Here is a 21,465-nt window from a genome sequence, read left to right as displayed (position 1 = left end):
TTAGATTTCAACTTCCAGGAATTCTGGGAATTGGAGCCCACAGGTCATAAAGGGGCCGGAGTTTCCCATCCTTGTTCTAGGAATCTAAGCCTAGGAATCTAAGTTCTAGGAATCCTAATCTAATCTAAATTCTAGGAATCTAGAATCTAAGGAATCTAAGGTGGGTGACCCAAACTGATACCTCTTCCCCATATGATCAGGGCAAGTGAACTTCAGAAATTTGAGGCATGTTTGAAGTGGTTGAGTTTAAATTCCTCCCCTGCCCCCTTGTCTTCCCCTCTGCAGTTATTTTACTAACATACTATGTTGGGCTAATGTTGGGGGTTGGACTAGAAGACCTCCAAGGTCCCCTCCGACCCTCTTGTTCCACGTTCTAATGTCCACTTTCTGTTTTTCAGGCTTGGTTGGTCACATCAGAAAAGAGTAAAGATTGGGCTGTCCCCAATCCCAGCTGGAGCCAAGAAATGATGCTCCAGTTCAACCGATTCATGGAGATGACGAAAGATGGCAGCTGGAAGAAGCTGCCATCTTACCGAAGTTACTCTGATCATCTTCCAGGCAAGCTTTTCTCCTTCCTTCCTTCCTTCGTTCCTTCCTTCTTCCTTCCTTCCTTCCTTCCTTCCTTCCTTCCTTCCTTTCTTTCTTTTTTCTTTCTCTTTCTTTTGCTTTCTTTCCTTCCTTCCCTTTTCTTCCCTTTCTTTTTTTCTTTCTTTTCTTTCTTCCATCCTTCCATCCATCTTTCTTTCTTTCTCCTCTTCCCTCCCTCCCTTCTTGCTTTCCCTTTCTTTCTTTGTTGTTCTAGTTATAAAAGAGAGGACCCGCTTGTAAGTGACTTTTTTCCAGTGCCGTCATAACTTTGAGTGGTTATTCTGGGAGTTGGAAGTCCACAAGTCTTAAAGCTGCCAAGTTTGAAGACCTCTGATGTAGATAGTCAAGTTAAAGGGTTTTAATGCAAGAATTGAATATGATGATATATATATTGTGTACAGTTAAAAAGTGAGGGATTTTGAGAAATATATTTAGCAAATGGAGAAATAAGATAATTAATTGATGATGTACGACATTAGGAATTAAAGGGCGGATAGTGATACTGTTTATGTATTATGTATTAAGAAGAGATTAAGATAAGATGAAATACAGAAAAAGAATATTATGGTCGAAATTGGAAATATGTAACGTACTGGAGGGGGAGGAAGAGATGAAACAAGACATGGTGATTAAAAAAATTATATAAAAAGGGATGAATATGGAAAAAGCGGGAAGATTGGAATAGATCATAAAAATTAATATCTATAAGATGTGACCCGGTCTACACTCTGTTCATGAAGTATGTATAATGGAAGAAAATTTCTAATAAAACTTGTTTACAAAAAGAAAAAAGAAAGACTCGAGAGACAATTGCACAGACACGAGATCAAAATTCAGACGCACGGCAACTGACTCGTATTTTAGCCACGGCAAGAAAATGGAGCAAACAACACCGCCTCGCTTAGAGCAGAAATTGTCGTAGTTGTAAGATGAGGACCAGCTCTAGTTTCATTTGGGGGGGCGGGATCCAACTTTGACTGACATTGCCTTTTTTTTTTTTTTTTTTGGTCGCTTCTGCAGAAGGACTCCAGAAGGAAGAACTCCAAAGCCAAAAACGCCGCCTCTTTCTCCGAAATATCGACAGGGAAGGCATGGGCTTCGAGTACGCCATGTTCCTGAACCTGTCGGAGAAGAGGGTGGCGGCCGTCTTCCAAATGGGGCCCTACCTTGAGGGGCCTTCAGGGTGAGCTTTAAAAAATAATTCAGAATATAGAATCAGAATAGAGGTAGAAGGGACCTTGGAGGTCTTCTAGTCCAACCCCCTGCTCAGGCATGAAACCTTAGACAAACGGCTGCCCAGTCTCTTCTTAAAAAACTCCAGTGATGGAGCATCCACAACTTCCGGTGGCAAGCTGTTCCACTGGTTAATTGTCCTCACTGTTAGGAAATTTCTCCTTAATTCCAAGTTGCTTCTCTCCTTGATTAGTTTCCACCCGTTGCTTCTTGTCCTGCCCTCAGGTGCTTTGGAGAATAATTTGACCCTTTCTCTCCTTTGGGGCAGCCCCTCAAACATTGGAAGGCTGCTATCATGTCATCCTCTAGTCCTCCTTTTCTCTAGACTGGCCAAGCCCCAAATCCTGCTAGAGAGACGAAGCTTCGTGCTAAATCCTGCCTTCCGCTGATTCTTGGGAATAAATAGGTTGGGGAAAAGTTGGACTTCCCAGTGAAAAATTAGACCTGGGCTTAAGTAGAAGAGGCTTGACATCTTCTTACCTCCTTCCTATTCTGAAATTCTGACTCAGGCACTTTTCTTAAAATTATTGTGTCAGAATAAAGGGGCCTCCGTTTCCCTCCCACGTTGTTGATTCGCTCATCCGTTGCCTTGAAACTACCTAGGATGAGACACACAATCAGGGTTTGATGCCAGGGGTTGTTAAAATCTTTGGAGCCTGGCCAGACCGTCTTTCTGGAAAGATTTTGCAAACGTTTACAGCTATTCCTCGACTTAAACGACCACAATGGAGTCTCCCCGTTTATGGCCGAAAGTTGTGATGGGGCGGGAGTTTGGACCTAGTTTGAAATACTTGTTAGGGAGGGTCCATTGCAACTTTGAACGGCTGCTAAGTGACCGTCATAAATCGAGGACTGCATTTTATCATATTTTATTTATATATTAAATTATTGTATTTTATTCTAATTTCATTTTAAACTATTCCAATTTCATTTTAAACTATTTTATTCCAATTTCATTTTAAACTATTTTATTCCAATTTCATTATAAACTACTTTATTCCAATTTCATTTTAAACTATTTTATTCCAATTTCATTTTAAATTTCATCCAATCCCATTTTAAATTGTCTTTAGCATATTTTAGTAATAATTTGTGTCTGGACCTCTGCACTTGGATATGGCCCAAGGGCTAATCAATAAAGTAAACTAAATAATCATCATCATCATCATCATCATCATCATCAATAAAGTAAACTAAATAATAATAATAATAACAACAACAACAACAATAATAATAATAATCTAACAAGAGGATTACCTGTACAGTTATTGGAGTTTTATTCCAATAACTTTTTATTTTTTTTATTATTGGAGTAATACTAATAATAATAGAATAGACCAGGCCAATACAAAAAAAAGAGAGAGAGAGATTTATTTTTGGGCCTAGGACACAGCATAAGGGCAAACCGAAGCGTATTTCCTGGTAGAAAGCAGGCGGCCTTTGCATGTATTTTCACAATTCGAACCACTGAACTTTCAACCGACCTTTCGATCGACGAGCTCAGCGTCTTAACCACTGAGCCACCGCGTCCCTTTTGCTTATGGGTTAATCGTTAATCAACGTGGATCTCTTTGGAGCATCCGCTGGGCAGCTCAGCCTGCCCGTCCTGGTTTTTCCACGGTGATAAATCCCCTCCTCGCGTTCACCTTTTGTGAGTTTGCAAGCTCCCACTTTCCGCAGGCATCGGTGGTTCAGTTTTTATTTTTGCTTTATTTCTGCCTCTGTCAAGGTTCACCCACGGCGGGGCCATTGCCACTGTCCTGGACAGCATGGTGGGGAGCAGCGTCTTCTCCGTCAGCCGCAGGATAGTGACCGCTAACCTCAACATAAACTATAGGAGGTCAGTGCCTTAAGAAACGAGAATTTGAATTGAGGACTGAATTGAAGAAGAATCGAAGTCGGAATGGGCCAGGTTGGGCCAACTGTTCCAGAACTGTGCCAATTCTGAGGCGCAGGGTTTTTGTTTTGTTTTATTCTAGGTTTCACATTTTTTATTCAGTGATAAGGTAAAATAAGATACAGAATACGAAAGTAAACAGGAGAACGGAGGGGAGGAAGAGGGGGAAGAGAAGTGAGGAAGGGAAAAAAAGTTGACTTTTTGTTTTTTGTTTTTAATTTGATTTATATGCCGCCCTTCTCCGGAGACTCAGGGCGGCTTACAGTGCGTTAAGCAATAGCCTTCATACTTTTGTATATATTTATACAAAGTCAGCTTATTGCCCCCACAACTGGGTCCTCAATTTACCTACCTTAGAAAGGATGGAAGGCTGAGTCAACCTTGAGCCTGGCGAGATTCGAACCAGCAGTAATTGCAGGCAGCTGGTCTTAATAACAGGGTGGGTGCTTTAGACAACTGTACTACCAAGACTTTTGACTTTGTTGCGGTAAAATAAGGCATTGCCGTCAAATCACCCCTTTTTTTGTTTGGCCATAAGAATATAAGCAAGCCATTTCTATAAGGTTCAGCGTTTGTATTTTGTATAGAGTTTTATTTGAATTGTCTAGACAGGCTGCCCTTGACTTAAAGACCGGCAATAGAGCCCCAAATTTCGGTTGCTAAGCGAAATATTGGTTAAATCACCTTTCTTGCCCCGGTTGCTAAGTGAGGGACACGGCGTCTCGTAACCATTACTGGAGGTTTTTTCCCCCTCTTTCAGTCCCGTGGCATTGGGCTCCGTGGTCCTGGTGGACACCAGGGTGGACAAAATCGAAGGCAGGAAGTTCTTTGCAAGCGGCGAAATGCGGAGCACAGATGGACAGACCCTCCATGCAGAGGCCACGGGTAGGTTTTGGCGGTCACATTATAAAAAAAGTCGTTGAGACTCCAGAAAAAGTGCAGAGAAGAGCAACTAGGATGATGAGGGGACTGGAGGCTAAAACGTACGATGAACAGTTGCAGGAACCGGGCCTGGCTAGTCTAGGGAAGAGAAGGACCAGGGGAGACAGGAGAGCATCTTCCAATATTTGAGGGGCTGCCACAGAGAGGAGGAAGGGAGTCAAGCTATTTTCCAAAGCGAAAGAAAGAAAGGAAGAAAGAAAGAAAGAGAAAGAAAGAAAGAAAGATGGGAGGGAGGGGAAAGAAAGAAAGAAGAAAGAAAGAAAGAAGAAAGAGATCTGAGTGAACCATGGATGGACAGAAGACATGGCTAGTCTAGTGAAGAGAAGGACCAGGAGAGACAGGATAGAAATGTTCCAATATTTGAGGGGCTGCCACAGAGAGGAGGGGGTCAAGCTATTTTCCAAAGCACAATAAAAGAGAAAGAAAGAAAAAGAAAGAAGGAAGGAAGGAAGGAAGGAAGGAAGGAAGAAAGAAAGAAAGAAAGAAAGAAAGAAAGAAAGAAAGAAAGAAAGAAGGAAGGAAGGAAGGAAGGAAGGAAGGAAGGAAGGAAGAAAGAAAGAAAGAAAGAAAGAAAGAAAGAAAGAAAGAAAGAAAGAAAGAAAGAAAGAAAGAAAGAAAGAAAGAAAGAAAGAAAGAAAGAAAGAAAGAAAGAAGAAAGAAGAAAGAGAAAGAAAGAAAGAAAGATCTGAGTGAACCATGGATGAACAGAAGACATGGCTAGTCTAGTGAAGAGAAGGACCAGGAGAGACAGGATAGAAATGTTCCAATATTTGAGGGGCTGCCACAGAGAGGAGGAAGGGGGGTCAAGCTATTTTCCAAAGCACCTGAAGGCCAGACAAGGAAGAATGGATGAAAACTGAACAAGGAGAGATTCAACCTAGAAATGAGGAATTTTCTGACAGAACAATCAACCGATGGAACAAAAGTTGCCTTCGGAAGTTGTGGGAGCTTCCTCACGTGAGACTTTCAAGAAAAGATTGGACTGCCATTGGTCAGAAAGGGTGCAGGGTCTCCTGCTCGAGCGATGGGGTGGACTAGATGACCTATAAAACCCCTTCCAACTCTTGTTAACCTGAAGTCTGGTTAGTATAGAGTCTCCGTCGCAACTTTGAACAGTCACTCAACGAACTGTCGAGGACTACCTGTAGAGAGTCACTTCAACCTGCCTTCTTCAACCTGGATTCCCCCTCTTCCCCCCCAGACTACAGTTCCCAGAATTCTAAGCAGCGTAGCCGAAAGCCCTCTGGGTGTTGAGAGATATAGGTTAGGGGCAGCTACCCTAATTGCCTGATTTAGTTTTCGGTAATATTCTATTTTCCTAGCCTCGAATTGTCTATTTCTCCTTTGTTTCTCTCCTGTTGTTGTTGTTTTTTAAGGTCTCTTCATCGAACTGCAGCCCCCCTCTTCGCCCCAGAAAGAAACGGATTCCAGCAGCTCCCCTTAACAGCCAACCACAGGCCCAGCTCTTCGTCCACCTTCCTCTTCCTCGACTCTCCCACTACAAGCCCCTCTCAAGAGTTTCATCGGTATCTCTCCTGCCTTCTTTGCCCAACTGGGTGGAACATCAGCATGTTGAAAACGGCAGCCCCACACCTGTTTGGCATGGCGCCATTTGTCGTGGAGGTGGTCGGCCATGAGTCCCACAAACTGTATTTCTTGTTGGGTTGTCAGCTCACAGATCTGACCTTGGTGCCATAGTTCATAGAAAAAAAACCCCAGTGGGTGTTTTCCGGCTGCTTTCGAACTCGCTCCCCCCTTTCTTGGCCCTTCGAGGATATTTATATTTTTACCCTTTCACATGTGGCAGATGTTTTTCTTTCGAGGCGAGCTTCCGAACTGGTGGAGTCGAAGAAAAATTGGACTGTGAGGGTCGTTGGGGAGGGGGGGGGGAGTCTCTCAGCTGGGTGGTTTCCTTGCAGACGTTTCTGGACCCAACTATGTACCGTCATCAATGCTTAGAAAGGGTGGGGTTTGCGGAGTGGAGGAGGAAGAGGAGGACTCTCAAAAGCGACAATCTAACCCAGGGGTCGGCAACCTTAAACACTCAAAGGGTCACAAAGGTCCTGACCAGAAGCCCCCCTCCCCTTCAATTCTGGAGCCGACCGGAAGTCCACTTCCCCCACCATAGAGTCTCCTCCTAGTGCAGCATCCTTTTTCTTCTACCTGTCCTAACCGAAAGCCCTGTCAATTGTGGAGCGGACCAACGATGGAGCTGCAGCAGAGGGATGAAAGAGCCACACGCGGCTCCAGAGCCACCGATTGCCGACTCCTGATCTAACCTATATCCAGATTGTCACTTTTGAGAGCCGCTCTTCTTAACCTTGGGGATGGTTTCAGAGAATGAGTGACTTCAGGAAGGGAGACCCCAGGTGCTGTATTGTCCAATGGGGCAGCATTACCTGGTTGCTCCCTTCCTTTTGTCAACGACACCTGCGAAGGTTTCTGCCCATGTGCTGGTTATCACAGCATCCCGCATTCCCCATTGTCTGGGCCTCTTCGCTGGGTCTGCTCGGAGTTTGTGGGGTGCATTGACCTTACACCTTGTTAAACGCCTACCTCTGCTCCGCCTTCTGAGCGAAGGAAGGATTGTTAGCACTTAACCTATTTTTATGCAAGTATTTTACATGTTGGTTTGAGTAACCGTGAGATTGCAAATGACAAATTATAAATGTAATTTATTCTCTTACGCGTCTGCTCTTATTTTGTCCTTGTGGGAAACGGGTTTGCGCAAATTCCTCTTCCTGATTTTCCCGATGCCGGCTAAGGAGAAAAACAGTCACGGGTCAGGGATGGAAAAAGAGGCATATGCGGTCATTTGTTAATTTTAATTAAGGGTCCCCCAGGTGGAGGAAATACTAGATCATCTCTGCTTGCATCACTCAACCTCCCTTTTGACATCTTCAGTAACCAGTTAAGCAACATGCTTGTTTGATCTCGGTGAAAATAGCACCATTTGTCATGGAGGTAGGCCATGAATCCCACAAACAAATTTCTTGTTGGGTTGGGTGCCAACAGTTCTAAAACCCAATGGGTGTTTTCCGGCTGCTTTCGAACTCGCTCCCCCTTTTCTTGGCCCTCTGATGGTATCTATATATTTAGTCTTTCAAATGTGGCAGATTTTTTTTTTTTTTTTGCTTTTGAGGCGAGCCTCCGAACTGGTGGAGTCGAAGAGAGTTGGATCAGGATTGGACTGTGGGGCCCTTGGGGGAGGAGGGGGGGGTCTCTCAACTTGGGGCCGACATTTCGTGACCTAACTAGGTAACATCATCAGTTCTAGAAGGGAGTGGGGTTTGCATCAGTGGTGGGATTCAAATTTTTTTTACTACTGGTTCTGTGGGCGTGGCTTGGTGGGCGTGGCAGGGGAAGGATACTGTAAAATCTCCATTTCCTCCCGATCAGCTGGGACTCGGGAGGCAGAGAATAGATGGGGTCGGGGCCAGTGAGAGGTGGTATTTACCGGTTCTCTGAACTACTCAAAATTTCTGCTACCAGTTCGCCAGAACTGGTCAGAACCTGCTGAAACCCATCTCTGGTTTGCATAGAGAAGGAGGACGACTCTGAGGTCCTTGCTCCTCTCTGAGCTGGTTTCTTTTCTTGCAAATGTTTCGTGACCCAACTAAGTTTATTTCAAGCACTTTAGTTAGTGTATAGGTTTCTTTTGGGATAAGGCAGAAAAGACATTAAAGAGTGCCTATTAAATACCTACCTGTTTGCCCAGCCTTTTAAGTGCCTTGTAGAAGAAGAGTTGACATTTACCTTACTTTTGTCAACTCGCAAAGCATTCCCGGCCTGTTCTCGAGTTGCCATAGGCCGGGGGGGATGGGAAACCAGCGAAATGGCACAGCAGCCAAAGACAGATGCACATTCCACGCTTATCTCTCTCAAGGCTGTATCCCAGGGTTACCTACAGCAGCTGAAGGGGAGTGACCTCTACAATCCTCAAAATTGTTCCGTTTGCAAATGTGACACACCCTGGGGGAGGAGGGAAACAGGGTCATAATTGGAGCATAAATGACGTAGGGTCAGAGCTGGCTTCACTTGGGAACATGCCGACGTGAAGCTCTTAAGAAATAACTGGATTTCTTTTGAAGCTTGGCTCGAGGCTCATGATTAGGGGTTAGGGTTAGGGATAACCTTTACACCTATATTTTATTACATGTTGGTTTGAGTGACAGCGTGGCAGTTGCCAATGAGAATGATAAATGTAATTACTCTTTATTGTGTCTTGTTTCATCCTTGGGAACCGGTTTGCGTAAATTCCTCCTGTTGTTCTTGATTTTCCTGATGTCAGCTGGGAGCTCAGGAGAAAAACGGCCACAGGTCAGGGATGGGGGGAAAAAAGAGACCCTCCCCAGATCCCTCGAGTCATACAGTCATTCATTAATTTTAATTTAAGGGTGGAGAAATACTCTAAAGGGAAGTCCCAGATTGGATTTGGAAGATGGAAAAACCTCCCAGAACAAGCAAACCTTATTAAAATACAACTAGGAAAAGATACAACTGGAAGTTCGCAGGGGTTCGGAAGAACCTCTAGCTAAGATTCTGTGCAGTTCGGAGAACCCCCAAATCTCACTCCTGGCTGACCCCGCCTATCCCTCCCCTCCCAGGAGTCCCCACATGGCTCATTGTGGATGCAAGTAAGTGCAGGGCGCGTGCGGAGGCTCGGGGAGGGTGAAAAATGGGCCTACTGGAAGGCCAGAAACGGGGCCGTTTCCAGCCTCCAGAGGGCCTCCGGAGCCTGGGGAGGCCGTTTTCACTCTCCCGGAGGCCCAAGGAAAGCTTCTGGAGCCCGGGGAGGGCAAAAACACCCTCACACACACACACCCCGTGGTGCAGGAGGCCAACTAGGCCACACCCACCATGGCCACACCCACCCAGCAACCAGGCAGAGAACCCCTTGCTAAAACGTTTGAAGCCCACCCCTGATCTAGATATTCTAACCCAACCTTCTTTGGTTCTCTGGACCTTGGAAGGTTCTGGTGAGCACCTTAGATCCTGGGTGAAGACTGGTCGGTTTGAGGTTGTTTGCATTTTTCTGCTTTATCTTGGGGTTGGTGAAGCCTTCAATCCTTTGCTTGGGAGGTGACCTATCTCTGCAGCAGGAAAGAGGACATTGTCCTGTCAAAGAACAGCCCAAAACACCTACTCCAGTAGAGAGAAGTTCTCCAAGGATGGGCTCCAGCATGAGTCCGAAAGCTTGGAAGAGTGAATCTCTGGTGACCAACCCAAATTTAATCTCGCATCAATATCTTGGGACACGTATTTGCCTTCACTTGGGAGATGTTTTGTTGCTAACATCTGTCAAGTTGAGCATGACGGAGCTATAAATAATCTCTGTTTACACCTCTGTGGATATCTCTTGTAACTGTGGACATCCTTAAAAACTTGCCAAGCAACATCATGCTTATTTGATCTATTCGGCGAAAATATGCCGACGGATCAGGGATTAAGACCAGGTGATTGGACCCAAATGTTTCATGGAAGATCTTGGCATGAAATCAGATGCTTGAGCAAACTTCTCAAGTCCTTCTAATTTGAGGGTGAAAGGAGGAAATTATAGGCTTCACTCCAATTGGTCCTGGGTGAAATTTCTCCATTGCTGATGGAAGGGAGTAGCCTATTAAAGCTGTTGGGAGTTGAGTTCTGCCCGAAGAAGAGCTGCTGAGAAGAAGACACCCTTCCCAAGAGCTCAGTGGGTCGGAAGATTCAGAATGCATTGTGTTTTGAGGAACATCAACCAGAGGGTCAAAGATTTGGCCACCAGGATACCTCATCTGGCAACCACAAAAGAACTCTTGGTACAGCATCCCCATGTGCTGTTCAGAAGGACCTCCACAGTGAGTATTGGGGAGGGTTTAAAAAGAAGGGGAGGACACCCTCCTCCAAATAAACCTCTTCATTCCTGGTTTTGGAGGACCTTCTAAAAAGTTCTGAGATCCTAAGGAGATTCTGGAGGATACAGAGAAGGTTGAGGCTCCTGCATTCATGGGTTGGATAGAGAAGTTTGAAGACCTGCAAATAACTCACCCATGTGCCTTGAAGTGTCTTGTGGACATTTTTTTTTTTTAATTTGATTTATATGCCGCCCTTCTCCAGAGACTCAGGGCGGCTTACAATGCGGTAAGCAATAGCCTTCATCCTTTTTGTATATTTATACAAAGTCAGCTTATTGCCCCCACAAACTGGGTCCTCAATTTACCTACCTTAGAAAGGATGGAAGGCTGAGTCAACCTTGAGCCTGGCGAGATTCGAACCTGCAGTAATTGCAGGCAGCTGGTCTTAATAACAGGGTGCTTTAAACCACTGTACTACCAAGGCTCCTGGGTGGGGTCCCTCAACGCAAGTGTCCTGTCTTCCTTCCTTCCCAGCAACAGCCCCACCAGGATCTCAGGGACTTCGGCATCCCCAACCCAAGTTGGAGCCAAGAGATGATGGACCAGTTTGAGAAGTTCACAAAGATGTCCGAGGATGGATTGTGGCAACGCATCCCCAGTTATAACAACTGCGTGGACAGTATGCCAGGTCAGTCTTTCCATCCCGCTCGAGACGTTTCCTCCCAGAACGTTTCCTTCCTTCTGCAAAAATGTCAGCTTGTTAGAAAGTTGGCACATTCCCAGCCCATCTTCATTCTTTGATCTGCCTAAATCGTTCGCCCACGTCCTTCCCTCCGCAAGGTTGCTCAACCTCATGAAGATGAGTTGGATTCCAACTTCCCAGAAAAGTGGACTTCTGGGAGTCAAACTCCACCCATCTCCAAGTTGGCAAGGTTTGAGTAATGCCACCTTAGATGTCCGTCAGGTCGTAGGACGAAAGGTCTGGCTCTCAGCCACGTCACGAATTAAAGGGAGGCCCGTCTCCCAGTCTTAGAAGGAAGGTGTGAAGTGTGGAGTTGCGTTCCTCAAGTCGGCAACTTGAAGATGGGTGGATTTCCAACTCCCAGAAAATGTAGCTCAAGTTATCGATGTGTAAGTCCCTGATTGGGGTCAGATAATGTGGGTGCAATTAAGGTCAACGAACCCACCTCTGAAGTGGAAGAAAATCCCAGAATCCAAGTTCCGGTTTTAATGCAGGGACAATTTTGCACCAACTCTCAAATTTTGTCTCCTTGTGTCCCCTTTTCTCCCGTAGTCCGGTTCAAAAATTAACTCCTAATCATCACCTTGTGACCCCCCAACTAATTCTACTTCTCCCCTCCAACCCAAATATTCCAGATCTGGATTATTTTTCCTCTTCTGGAGGGTGTTAGCATTTCTTAGCTCTCTTTTATTGTAGCCCAAACCGCAAATCTAATAAAATAGGGAAATTTTTTTTTCCCAAATTTTAATTTCTTTGTTTTCTCCGTCATTATTTTTTTTTTCCCCTCCACCTCCCTTCGTAGTTCGCAGCAAATTGGGGTACAAGCCGAGAAAGCATCAAGACGCCTGTTTATTCGTCCGAAACGTGGCTACCGAAGGCCGCGGGTTCGAGTTTGCCATGTTTTACAACGGCTCGGAGAGACGGATGGTGGTTCTTCTCCAAGCCGGATCGTATTTGGAAGGGATGATCGGGTGAGTTTGGTCAGGTAGATCGAACCCACGTCTCCGCATCTGGTTGGACATTTTTCTAACATTTATCAGATTAACAGAGTTGGAAGGGACCTTGGAGGTCATTTAGTCCAACCCAAATAGGAGACCATACCACCATTTCTGTCCAGTCTCTTCTTGAAAGCTTCCAGGGATGAAGCTCCCACAACTTCTGAAGGCAACTTCTGTTCCATGGGGTTGATTGGAAAAATTTGAGAGAAAACACCTGGCTTACAGATAGTCCCTGATTTACGACCGATGGCTTAGGGGTAATTCAAAATTACGACCTACCTGCAAAGGAGGGACTTAGGGCCAGGATCTGAAGTTCCGACGGGTCTCCTCCTTCCCCACAATTACGTGGCTGACCCATTTTATGACGGCTGCAACCATAATCAGCAGTCACGATTACGGTTATATCTCGAGGACTGCCAGCATTGAACCATGGAACTGTGAGGCTATCGATAAAAGCTTCTTCAATTCAATTTGAGGAATGCCAAACAGGTGCCACGAAAATTTTCCCAGCGCCGGATACGAGGGCCTCTTCGAAGGCATCTAAAATGGGAGTATTTTAAATGCTATTAATAAATGGCAATTTCCAGATTTTATCGGTAGAAAAGGAAAGGGCGTCGGGCAGATTAGTTCAGCCTCAAATCTGAATTAAATAGTAAATAAATAAAGTTTCTGGCAGGCATGTTCTTCTGACACGCCCTTGCTGTCTTTCTGGCAAGGAAAATTTTTTTTTTTAAGAAGTTCCATCGTCAGTTTCGCTCTCTGGCAGAAAAAAACGAGAGAAAATTAAAAGGGTGCTTCATTTTTTTCCCCCCAGGCCTTAGGACTGCGTGCAACTTATTTTGCAAAACAGGAAGAGGAAAATGAAGAGATTGTATCTGACGGGAAATATCCCAAATTTATCCCAGATGGATGTTTCGTTTTTTTTTCAACCTGTTGTCTTGGTGGGAAGCTCCTTTTCCTCAAAGTTCTCCTTTCAGCCCGTTAACAGAATAACACAGATGGGAGGGACCTTGGAGGTGGTCTAGTCCAGCCCTCTGCTCGAGCAGGAGACCCTATATACCATGGCAGACAATCTCTTCTTAAAAGCCTCCAGGGATGGAGCACCTATACATTCTAGTGGCAAGTTGTTCCACTGGTTAATCATCCTCACTCTCAGGAAATTTCTCCATAATTCCAGGTTGCTTCTCTTCTTGGTTAGTCTCCATCTGTGGCTCCTTGCCTTGCCTTCTGGTGCTTTGGAAAATAAGTGGAGCCCCTCTTCTTTGGGGCAGCAGCCCCTCAAATCCTGGGAGATGCTATCATGTCTCCCCTAGTCCTTCTTTTCTTTAAACTAGACACCCCCGTTCTTCGTCGATTTTATCCTTCACTCCCCTAATCCTCCCCGAGTCTTCGGAGAGGGGCGGCATACAAATTGAATTAATAAATAACAAATAAATCCTCCTTGTTGCTCTTCTCCGCCCTCTTTTCCGTTCCGCCTCTTCGGATGTCGACTCCCGACTCGATCCAGATTTATGCACGGGGGAGCCGTGGCTGCAATCCTGGATCACACCTTTGTGGGTTGTGGCATCTGCACCTTCGGGATCATGGTGACCGCCAACCTCTCCGTGGACTACAAGAGGTAAGCGAGGTTTCGCGTCTCTTTCTGCGCCCAGATTGAGGTGATCCTCAGCTTGCGGCCACCGTTGTGAGCCCCAAACTTTTCCGTGGCTAAGCGAGACGTCGGTGCAGTGAATTTTGTCCCGTTTTAAGGATCTCTTCCAAATCTGTCGTTCTATTATGCTGTCTCAGAGAGAGAGAGAGAGAGGGGGGGGGGGCGGCTTGCTTCTCAGGCCTATAGGTGGTCCTCGTCTTAACGACCACAATGGAGCCCAACGTTTCTGTTGCTAAGTGAGACATTGGTTCGGGGAGCTTTTGCCCCACTTTGCGACCTTCCTTGCCACCTGTTGTTAAGTGAATCCCTCCGGTTTTCAATTTCATAATGCCGCCGTTAAAAGAACCGGGCTCCCCCCGTTGATTTTGCCGGCCAGGTCGCAAAAGGGGATTGCGTCTCACACACACACACAGAGACACACACACACACACACACACACACACACACACAAACACACTGGGGCGGGGGACACTGCCCCGGTGGGCATCGTAAATACGAGTCAGTTGCCGAGCGTCTTGACTTTGGAATTCGTGCGGCCACGGGAGATGCGGCAACGGTCGTCAGTGTGAAAATGGCCCCCGAGTCACGTCGTAACTTTAAACCGTCACTAAATGAACCGTTGTGAGGACTAGCCTGTTATTTCCTCCTTGATCCTGGGCTGACAAAGCCAGATGGGTCAGAAGATGGAGAAGGGGAGGGCGGTACTTGAGATGGCTTACTCTGCTTTGGCTCCAGCCACCGAGAGATTTAGCTGCCAAGAACCATCCTCCATTGCCCTGACGGTCCTTCCTCTTCCAGCCCCATCCCGCTGGGCTCCGTAGTCCTCGTGGAAAGCAAGGTGGAGAAAGTAGAAGAGAGGAAGATATTTCTGTCCGGGAGTGTACAGAGCACCGACGCGCAAAACCTTCACGCAGAAGCCACAGGTGAGTTTACCTGTTGAATCCAAATAGGACCCTCCCATTGGCTCTCATTCTTGGAAAAACTCTCCAAGAATGGCCTCCTTCGGAAGGAAAATCAAGACTCAAGGACGCAATCACCGTTTATCTCCTCGGTTTTTCTCTCTTCCCTTTTTCTCGTCTTCTGGGTTTCTCCTCCCTTTCGGCGCAAATGGGTTGGGTGGAGGACAGGTGTCTCTCTTTTTTCTGCAGGGCAGGTGTGGTTCCGCAGGTGTGGTGGAAGCTCTGGAGATACACGATGGGCAGCTTCGCCAAAGGAAAGGCATCCACCTCTCCTCTCCCAACCATTTCCTCTTCCAGTCTCAACTCCTTTCTCCATCTCTTTGTCTCCCATCTCCCTGGCTGCAGCTCTCTTGATCCATCTGGACACGAAGACTTCTTCCCACCCAGTGACCAACTCCAACTGATCCTTCTTCGGGCCAACAGCGATCCAAGTTTTTGGCTTTATTTTATATTCTTTATACATATCAATGTGTGATATATATATATATAAATGCATTAATGTGTGATATGTATACGGTGATATCTGGGTATTATACATTTTATAATATAGAGTATAATTCTATTAATACACGTATGTATATTAAAATAAATTCTTTCATTATCTAATCACCCATTTTTTTAGTTCTAATATTTTACTGCTAATCATGTTCTTATGCATTTTTAATATTTCAAATTCTAGTTTCACTTATTGTTTCATTCTTATGAATAAAACGCTCACAAAGTTTCCTGAAACCTCAACTTTTGGTGGGTGGGGAAACAGACTGGTAAGTGTTATTTGCACACCCTTGAAGGAAAAGCTTGAATCGGCCTCTGGCTCCCTTCAAAACCTTGTTTCTCTTCGGATCTTCCCGGGGGAAAGAATTCCAAAATGATTCGTGATCTCTTCTTGATTTTGCAAGGGGAAAATCAAGAATCTGCTCCAGTTCTACCGGAAGATCAAATCTTTTCAGGAATGGGAACTTTTTTTCCCCTTGCCTTCCCAAGTTTCCAAATATATTTGTAGTTCAGGGGATGAAAGCTTCCCTTTGCAAATTAAAAATAAATAAATAAATAAGTGAACGTCGTTAATTATTTGGAGAATGAGGTGCCCTGAATCTATTTTGTTCTCAAAGTGGCTTTCCTGTTTTCCTGTGAAAAATTGAAATCATTACCCCTTTTTTTTTTAAACTGGTGTTACTTAGCAATGGAGACTTCAACATCTTGCCCTGGAAAGGGTCTGGGTTCAAGAAAGCCTCCGGTTCAAGAGGAAGGGGGTTAAAATCTGGTTTGGGGATCGTCTTTGAGGTTGGTGAGCCAACATTTTGAACTGTTTGGCTCCTGGCTAAGTGGGGAGCTGTCCATGGTACTAAAGATTCAAGAGCTGTCCCTGGTGCTGAAGTTGAATAGAGGTGTGGCCTTGTGTTTAATGGAATAAATAACAGAATCATGAAGTTGGAAGGGACCTTGGAGGTCTTCTATTCCATCCCCCTGTTCATGCAGGAGACCCTATACCAGTGTTTCTCAACCTTGGTAGCTTGAAGTCCACCCATCTTCAAGCTTCCAAGGTTGAGAAACACTGCCCTATACTAAACTCACTTAAAACCCAAACACCAGGTCCAACATACATAACAATCCCCAAACACACTCCCACCCACCACAGTTCCCCACTCCTAAACCACCCAAATATCCACACAACAGACCAAGTAATGCTGTCCAACAGCTGACTGATGGGTCTATCCGATCTCTTCTTTTAAAAAACCCAACTTCTGAAGGCAAGCTGTTCCATTATTCTCACTGTCAGGAAATTCTTCCTTAGTTCTAGGTTGCTTCTCACCTAGAATTAGTTTCCATCCGTTGTTTCTCATCCTGCCTTCAAGGGGGCCAAAAGGAAACATCCTGAGAGCGTTTTCAGTCTCTTACTACAGTCTCCCTACTTAAAAAGGAACGGAGAATGTTTAATGGGATATGGGAATGGCCTTGAGGAACGAGGGGAAGAGATGCTGCTTCGGGAACAGTCAGATAAGAGAAGGCTTCAGAGGTGGGATTCAGCCAGTTTGGATCGATTCGCCCGAACCGGTAGCAGAAATCAGAAATCAAGTCGTGCTATTTAGGCACATTTTTGAGACCGGATGCATGCGTGGATGGGGTGCATGTGAGCGAAGTAAACCCATGTTGTACGCATGTTCATATTTGCCACCTGGTAGGGAAAGTAATTGAATACAAAGAGCCTTGATAGTACAGGGGTTTAGTGCACCCTGTTATTAACACAGCTGCCTGCAATTTCTGCTGGTTCGAATCTCTCCAAGGCTCAAGGTTGACTCAGCCTTCCATCCTTTCTAAGGTAGGTGAAATGAGGACCCAGTTTGTGGGGGCAATAAACTGACTCTGTATAAAACATACAAAAGAATGAAGGCTATTGCTTAACGCATTGTAAGCCGCCCTGAGTCTCCGGAGAAGGGCGGCATATAAATCAAAATTAAAAAAAAAAAAAAAAGAATACCACTTCTGGATGGCTTAGCCCTCAGCTGCATAACGGGTGGAAAAAGAGACTCAGAAAGGAATTCCCGTAGCTCATCAGACCCATAAAAGACATTTACACAGATAGGCTTCAACTTACGACAATAATTGAGCCTAGGATTTCTGAGGCTAAGCGAGACATTTGTCAAATGGGCTTTGCCCCGTTTTACAACTTCTGCCGCCGTTCTTAAGCGAATCCCTGTAGTTCTTACGTCAGTAACATGGTTGTTAAATGAATCTAGCTTCTCCGTTGACTTTGAAGGTCACAGAAGGGGATCCCATGGACTCCGGGATCACATGACACAAGACTCCGGGACATGCAACCGTCATAAATATGAGCCGATGGTTTCCAAGCATCTGAGTTTTAAATCCACGGGGATATCTGCAACGGTCATAAGTTTGTGAATCCGTCGTAAGTCCCTTTTTTCAGTGCCGCGGTGGCTTTGAACACTCACTAAAAACTGTTGTACGTCAAGGGTTGTGTATATTAATAACCCACAACCCCCTGCATTTTTTTTTTCTCAGTTGCTTCGTCATTTTCCCGTAAATACTCTGAAGCCGATAATAGGCGCAATCCAATTTTGGACGTCTGGACGGTTTCTTCTGAATTCTCAACCCGGGGAAAAAGTTGTGTGTTGGTTACCTAGCTTAGTAACGGCACTGTTTGTTTTCTACCAGTTGTCGCAAACAATGTTAGGTTAATTAAAAAGAAAACACCACGTGGGCCGAACCAGCGAGGCCAGTCAATCAACGGTCGGCCTGGAGGATTTGCAACAACGGGCACACATCACGTCCGAGAGGCGGGCCATGTTTTCTTGGCCTGCCACGGTATGCAAACATTTATCCTGGCTTCAAAGAATGGGCCCTTTGTTCTTGCTTTGTGTGCCAAACCTGATCGGAGAGGGGCACCCTGCCAACGGCAGGAGGAAAAGATTTTGTAGCCCGAACAGAGACGCCGCGAGGGTCCCTCGACGTCGTTCAAATTCTACACAGCTTTCTCGGGCCAAACCCAGCTTCCGATCGGATGCCGGTTCAGTTTTGAAGACGAGATGCTTTTCCGAAAACAAAACATGGAACTTCGATCTGTGGAACAGTGGCGGTGGTGGTGGTTTGCCGTGGTGTGACTCCCCGACCGAGACCGGGGATCGTTGCGGCTGAAACACACAACAAGCGGTGACGTCGAAAGGCTCCGGATGATAAACAGCAACATGGAAAGTTTGCATTGTGCCGGCTGGCGTGTTGGAGGGCCACGAAGGCAGATTGGGAAGGGGTGAAGGAAGAGAGGAGGAGAAAGGATGCCCAGGTAATTGGGGACCAGGATGGATGGGGGGGGGGTCATTTGGGAATTGGAGGAGTGCATGGTTTCTCGTACAAGCAGATACGATGCGCCCTGTTATCCTTGCAGGGAGAAATCTGAATTTTAGTCTTCTTCATATGGTTTTGCAAGGATTCCAAAGGGGGGGGGAACCATGCAACTTTTGCCCTAAACTTTTTGCCGAATTTTTCTTCTCTCTCTGCTTTCTGCGCCAAAGCTTATTTCTCCGGATAGATTTCACATTTGCACCAAGCGGCTCTCGCCTCCGGCATGGAAACAAAATAGCAAGGGTTTGGGGAGATTTTTAAAAGCTTTGATTTTCCACCTTCTCCTCCCGGTCTTTTCCACCAAAATCCCCCACCCAAAAGATCTCTCTCTGCTCATCTTGGCTTCCGTTCAAGAAACCACTCTGCACATGTTCAGAGACCCCGTTCTCCTTCTGCCAAATGGGTCAGCGGGTTTGGAGAGGGGGGTGAACGAGGAAGAAAAGGGAAGCGTAGGTGTGTCATACACACACACTCGTCAGTTGTATGTCTGGATTTGTCGTGTCTGGGCTTCCACGCCTCCTGACATTTCTGAATTTCTCCCCAGGGCCCCGATGGGATATAATCCCCTGTCAACAACTCAGAGGTGTTTTTAAGTCACACCTGGGCAAGCAGCCACATTCACAACTTGTGCGGACGCGCAAATCACCGCTTAGATCTTTCTCCAAAGCGGAAGAAGTTTTGGCAAGCCATTTCAGACATTTTTCTCTTCCTTCTGCGAAACATAGGACGTTTTGTCTCCGTTGCAAAATTCCAGGAACTGTGAAAGGAAGGAGAGGCAGGGGGGGAATTTTTTTTTTAGCAAGTTCTCCGGGTTTTAATTTATTTTGTTCCTCCCGTTGCCAAAAAAAACCTACATCAGCAGAGAGGGCAGGTGCTCACCTTCGGAGAATTCATCCGGACTTGCGGCTTCATGGGGTTTTTTTTTTCAATTCACCTGCAGAAGGTGTTCGGGTGAAAATCTGATTTTTGTTGTTGTTTCTTTTTTGAGTTGGAATGTTGTTTCCAAAACGAGTCACTAGTCCTCGTGAGGTCTGAAAACATCCGAGATGGTTGAAGCTGGTTGAAGGACGCTGAGTTGATTCTAATTCCTGTTTGCAGGCGGAGCGACTAGTTCTAACTGGTTCTAACTGGTTTTCCTTCGATTTCCTCCCAGATCGACATGAGAGAATTCGTCCTCATGGCTCCTCTCGCTTCCGTCTTGGGGCGACCTGGTGATTTTTGCTCCCCCGGCCTGATCTGAGATGTTTTCCAAGCGAAAGACCCGCAACATCCAACCCGCTTGTCCCAACGTGCTGACCCCCGACACAATCCCCTCCTTTTTCATCCCACCCAACCTCGCCACCCTCCAAGGCCGGCGTGCAGCTGGGACCCCCAGGCCGAGCGATGCGCCAGCCCCACCGGTCAAAAATGAGGGCATTACAGTGCAGGAGGGACACCAGGCCGGTGCGCGACTCTCAGGCGCCCCCACCACAATCCATCTGCCGACTCCGATGGACTTGGGGTGCCTGCCCGAAAGCCCCAACACCTGGCGGCGCGAATCGCTCTTCCACAGCAGACCCCTGCCCCGCCGAGGGCAAGCTGGCTGCTTCTCCTCTCCACGGACGAGGCCCCTTTCGCAGCCCGCTCCAGGCCTGGACAGTGACACCGCCTCTTCCGCGGAAAACTCCCCGTACAATTCTCCCGTGCCCACACGTCCTCTCGGTGGGCTCCTGCCGTGCCACGGCTCTGGGCACCGGCGGCGTTTGGCATGCCGGTCCCCCAACACCCTGCGTCCCAACTCCTTCTCCACGGAGGACACCAGCTCAACGGACACCAGTCCCTGCTGCCTGCGCCGCGAGGCCGATCCTCCCTGGATCTCACCGGGCGCTTGGTCCCTAGCGTCGCTGTTCCCCTTGGACTTGATCCGTTGCCACCAGCGGCTGACCAAAGAGGTGACTTTGACGGTCAGCCAAGGCGGGCAGCTGCGTCTCTCCAGCGAATATCTCCAGCCTCCAGGCAGCCTCCGGGTGCGCTTGGTGAGTGCAGAAGGCTTCTACCCACCGCAGGGCAGCCCTCGCCACATCCACTGCTGTGTCGCCCTGCAGCTGCGGCCCGGCCCAGGTCAAAGACAGCGCAGTGCCATCATCAAGAGGACCCGTAACCCCATCTTCAACGAGGACTTCTTCTTCGAGGGGGTGACCCCCGAGGAGCTCCCCCGGCGCAGTCTGAGAATGAAAGTCCTGAACAAATCTTGCAGTCTACGGCGTGACGTCGTGTTGGGCCAGTGCGACGTCCCACTGGATTCCCTTCTGCCCTGAACGGGGGTCCTTGGCAGAGAAGAGCTGGGGGTGGTATAGATGTCCTCGCGGACGGCAGGAGGGGCAACGGTTGCCCTTCAACCGTCTCCATAAATGAAGGTCCTTTGTCTACTCCAGCCAGTCTTGTTGGCTGACGGAGAGCTAAGAATGGACTTCCAACCACTTCTGTAGGGTCTACATTTCAATATAGGTGGTCCTTGACATACGTCCATTCGCTTAGCAACCGTTCAGAGTTATGATGGTGCTTAAAAAAAAGAGGCTTATGGCCAATCCTCGCACTTATGACCATCACAGCATCCCTATGTTTAAAAGGAGGGTACTTGGTAATTAGGACAGTTGCAGGATCTTGGGGGAAGGTCACATGATCGCCATTTAAAGCCTGCCCAGGGCACGCGAAGTCAATGGGGGAAGCTGGATTCAGTACACGGTGCCTGATTTGCTTAAGGACGTGATTCATTTAATGGCC

The 21,465-nt window shown here is 46.7% G+C and overlaps 3 protein-coding genes across 4 annotated transcripts in view; all 3 read left to right on the top strand.

Moving 5' to 3' along the window:
* Nucleotides 1–7,346, top strand: part of LOC139321995 (acyl-coenzyme A thioesterase THEM4-like) — an 11,295-nt gene extending 3,949 nt beyond the window's left edge. For both annotated transcript variants that reach the window (XM_070950959.1, XM_070950960.1), the window contains exons 3-7: nucleotides 399–558; nucleotides 1,609–1,771; nucleotides 3,551–3,661; nucleotides 4,479–4,603; nucleotides 6,037–7,346. In XM_070950959.1, the coding sequence (XP_070807060.1) occupies nucleotides 399–558; nucleotides 1,609–1,771; nucleotides 3,551–3,661; nucleotides 4,479–4,603; nucleotides 6,037–6,104 (627 nt within the window). In that variant the 3' untranslated portion in view covers nucleotides 6,105–7,346. The remainder of the gene's footprint in view (nucleotides 1–398; nucleotides 559–1,608; nucleotides 1,772–3,550; nucleotides 3,662–4,478; nucleotides 4,604–6,036) is intronic.
* A 3,025-nt stretch (nucleotides 7,347–10,371) lies between these two features.
* Nucleotides 10,372–15,276, top strand: LOC139321996 (acyl-coenzyme A thioesterase THEM4-like). The gene is made up of 6 exons (XM_070950962.1): nucleotides 10,372–10,497; nucleotides 11,029–11,182; nucleotides 12,039–12,207; nucleotides 13,742–13,852; nucleotides 14,684–14,808; nucleotides 15,190–15,276. Exons 1-6 carry the CDS (start codon nucleotides 10,372–10,374, stop codon nucleotides 15,246–15,248), a joined length of 744 nt encoding a protein of 247 aa, XP_070807063.1. The 3' UTR covers nucleotides 15,249–15,276.
* A 4,639-nt stretch (nucleotides 15,277–19,915) lies between these two features.
* On the top strand, nucleotides 19,916–21,007 carry C2CD4D (C2 calcium dependent domain containing 4D). Its single transcript, XM_070951541.1, has one exon. It carries the CDS (start codon nucleotides 19,944–19,946, stop codon nucleotides 20,997–20,999), a length of 1,056 nt encoding a protein of 351 aa, XP_070807642.1. The 5' UTR covers nucleotides 19,916–19,943; the 3' UTR covers nucleotides 21,000–21,007.
* Nucleotides 21,008–21,465: the final 458 nt, after the last annotated feature.

Source organism: Pituophis catenifer, unplaced genomic scaffold (assembly GCF_029215685.1).
Source record: "Pituophis catenifer annectens isolate HBS135680 unplaced genomic scaffold, rPitCat1.0.hap2 SCAF_10, whole genome shotgun sequence".
NCBI lineage: Eukaryota > Metazoa > Chordata > Lepidosauria > Squamata > Colubridae > Pituophis > Pituophis catenifer.
This window is presented reverse-complemented; position numbering and strand designations above follow the sequence as displayed.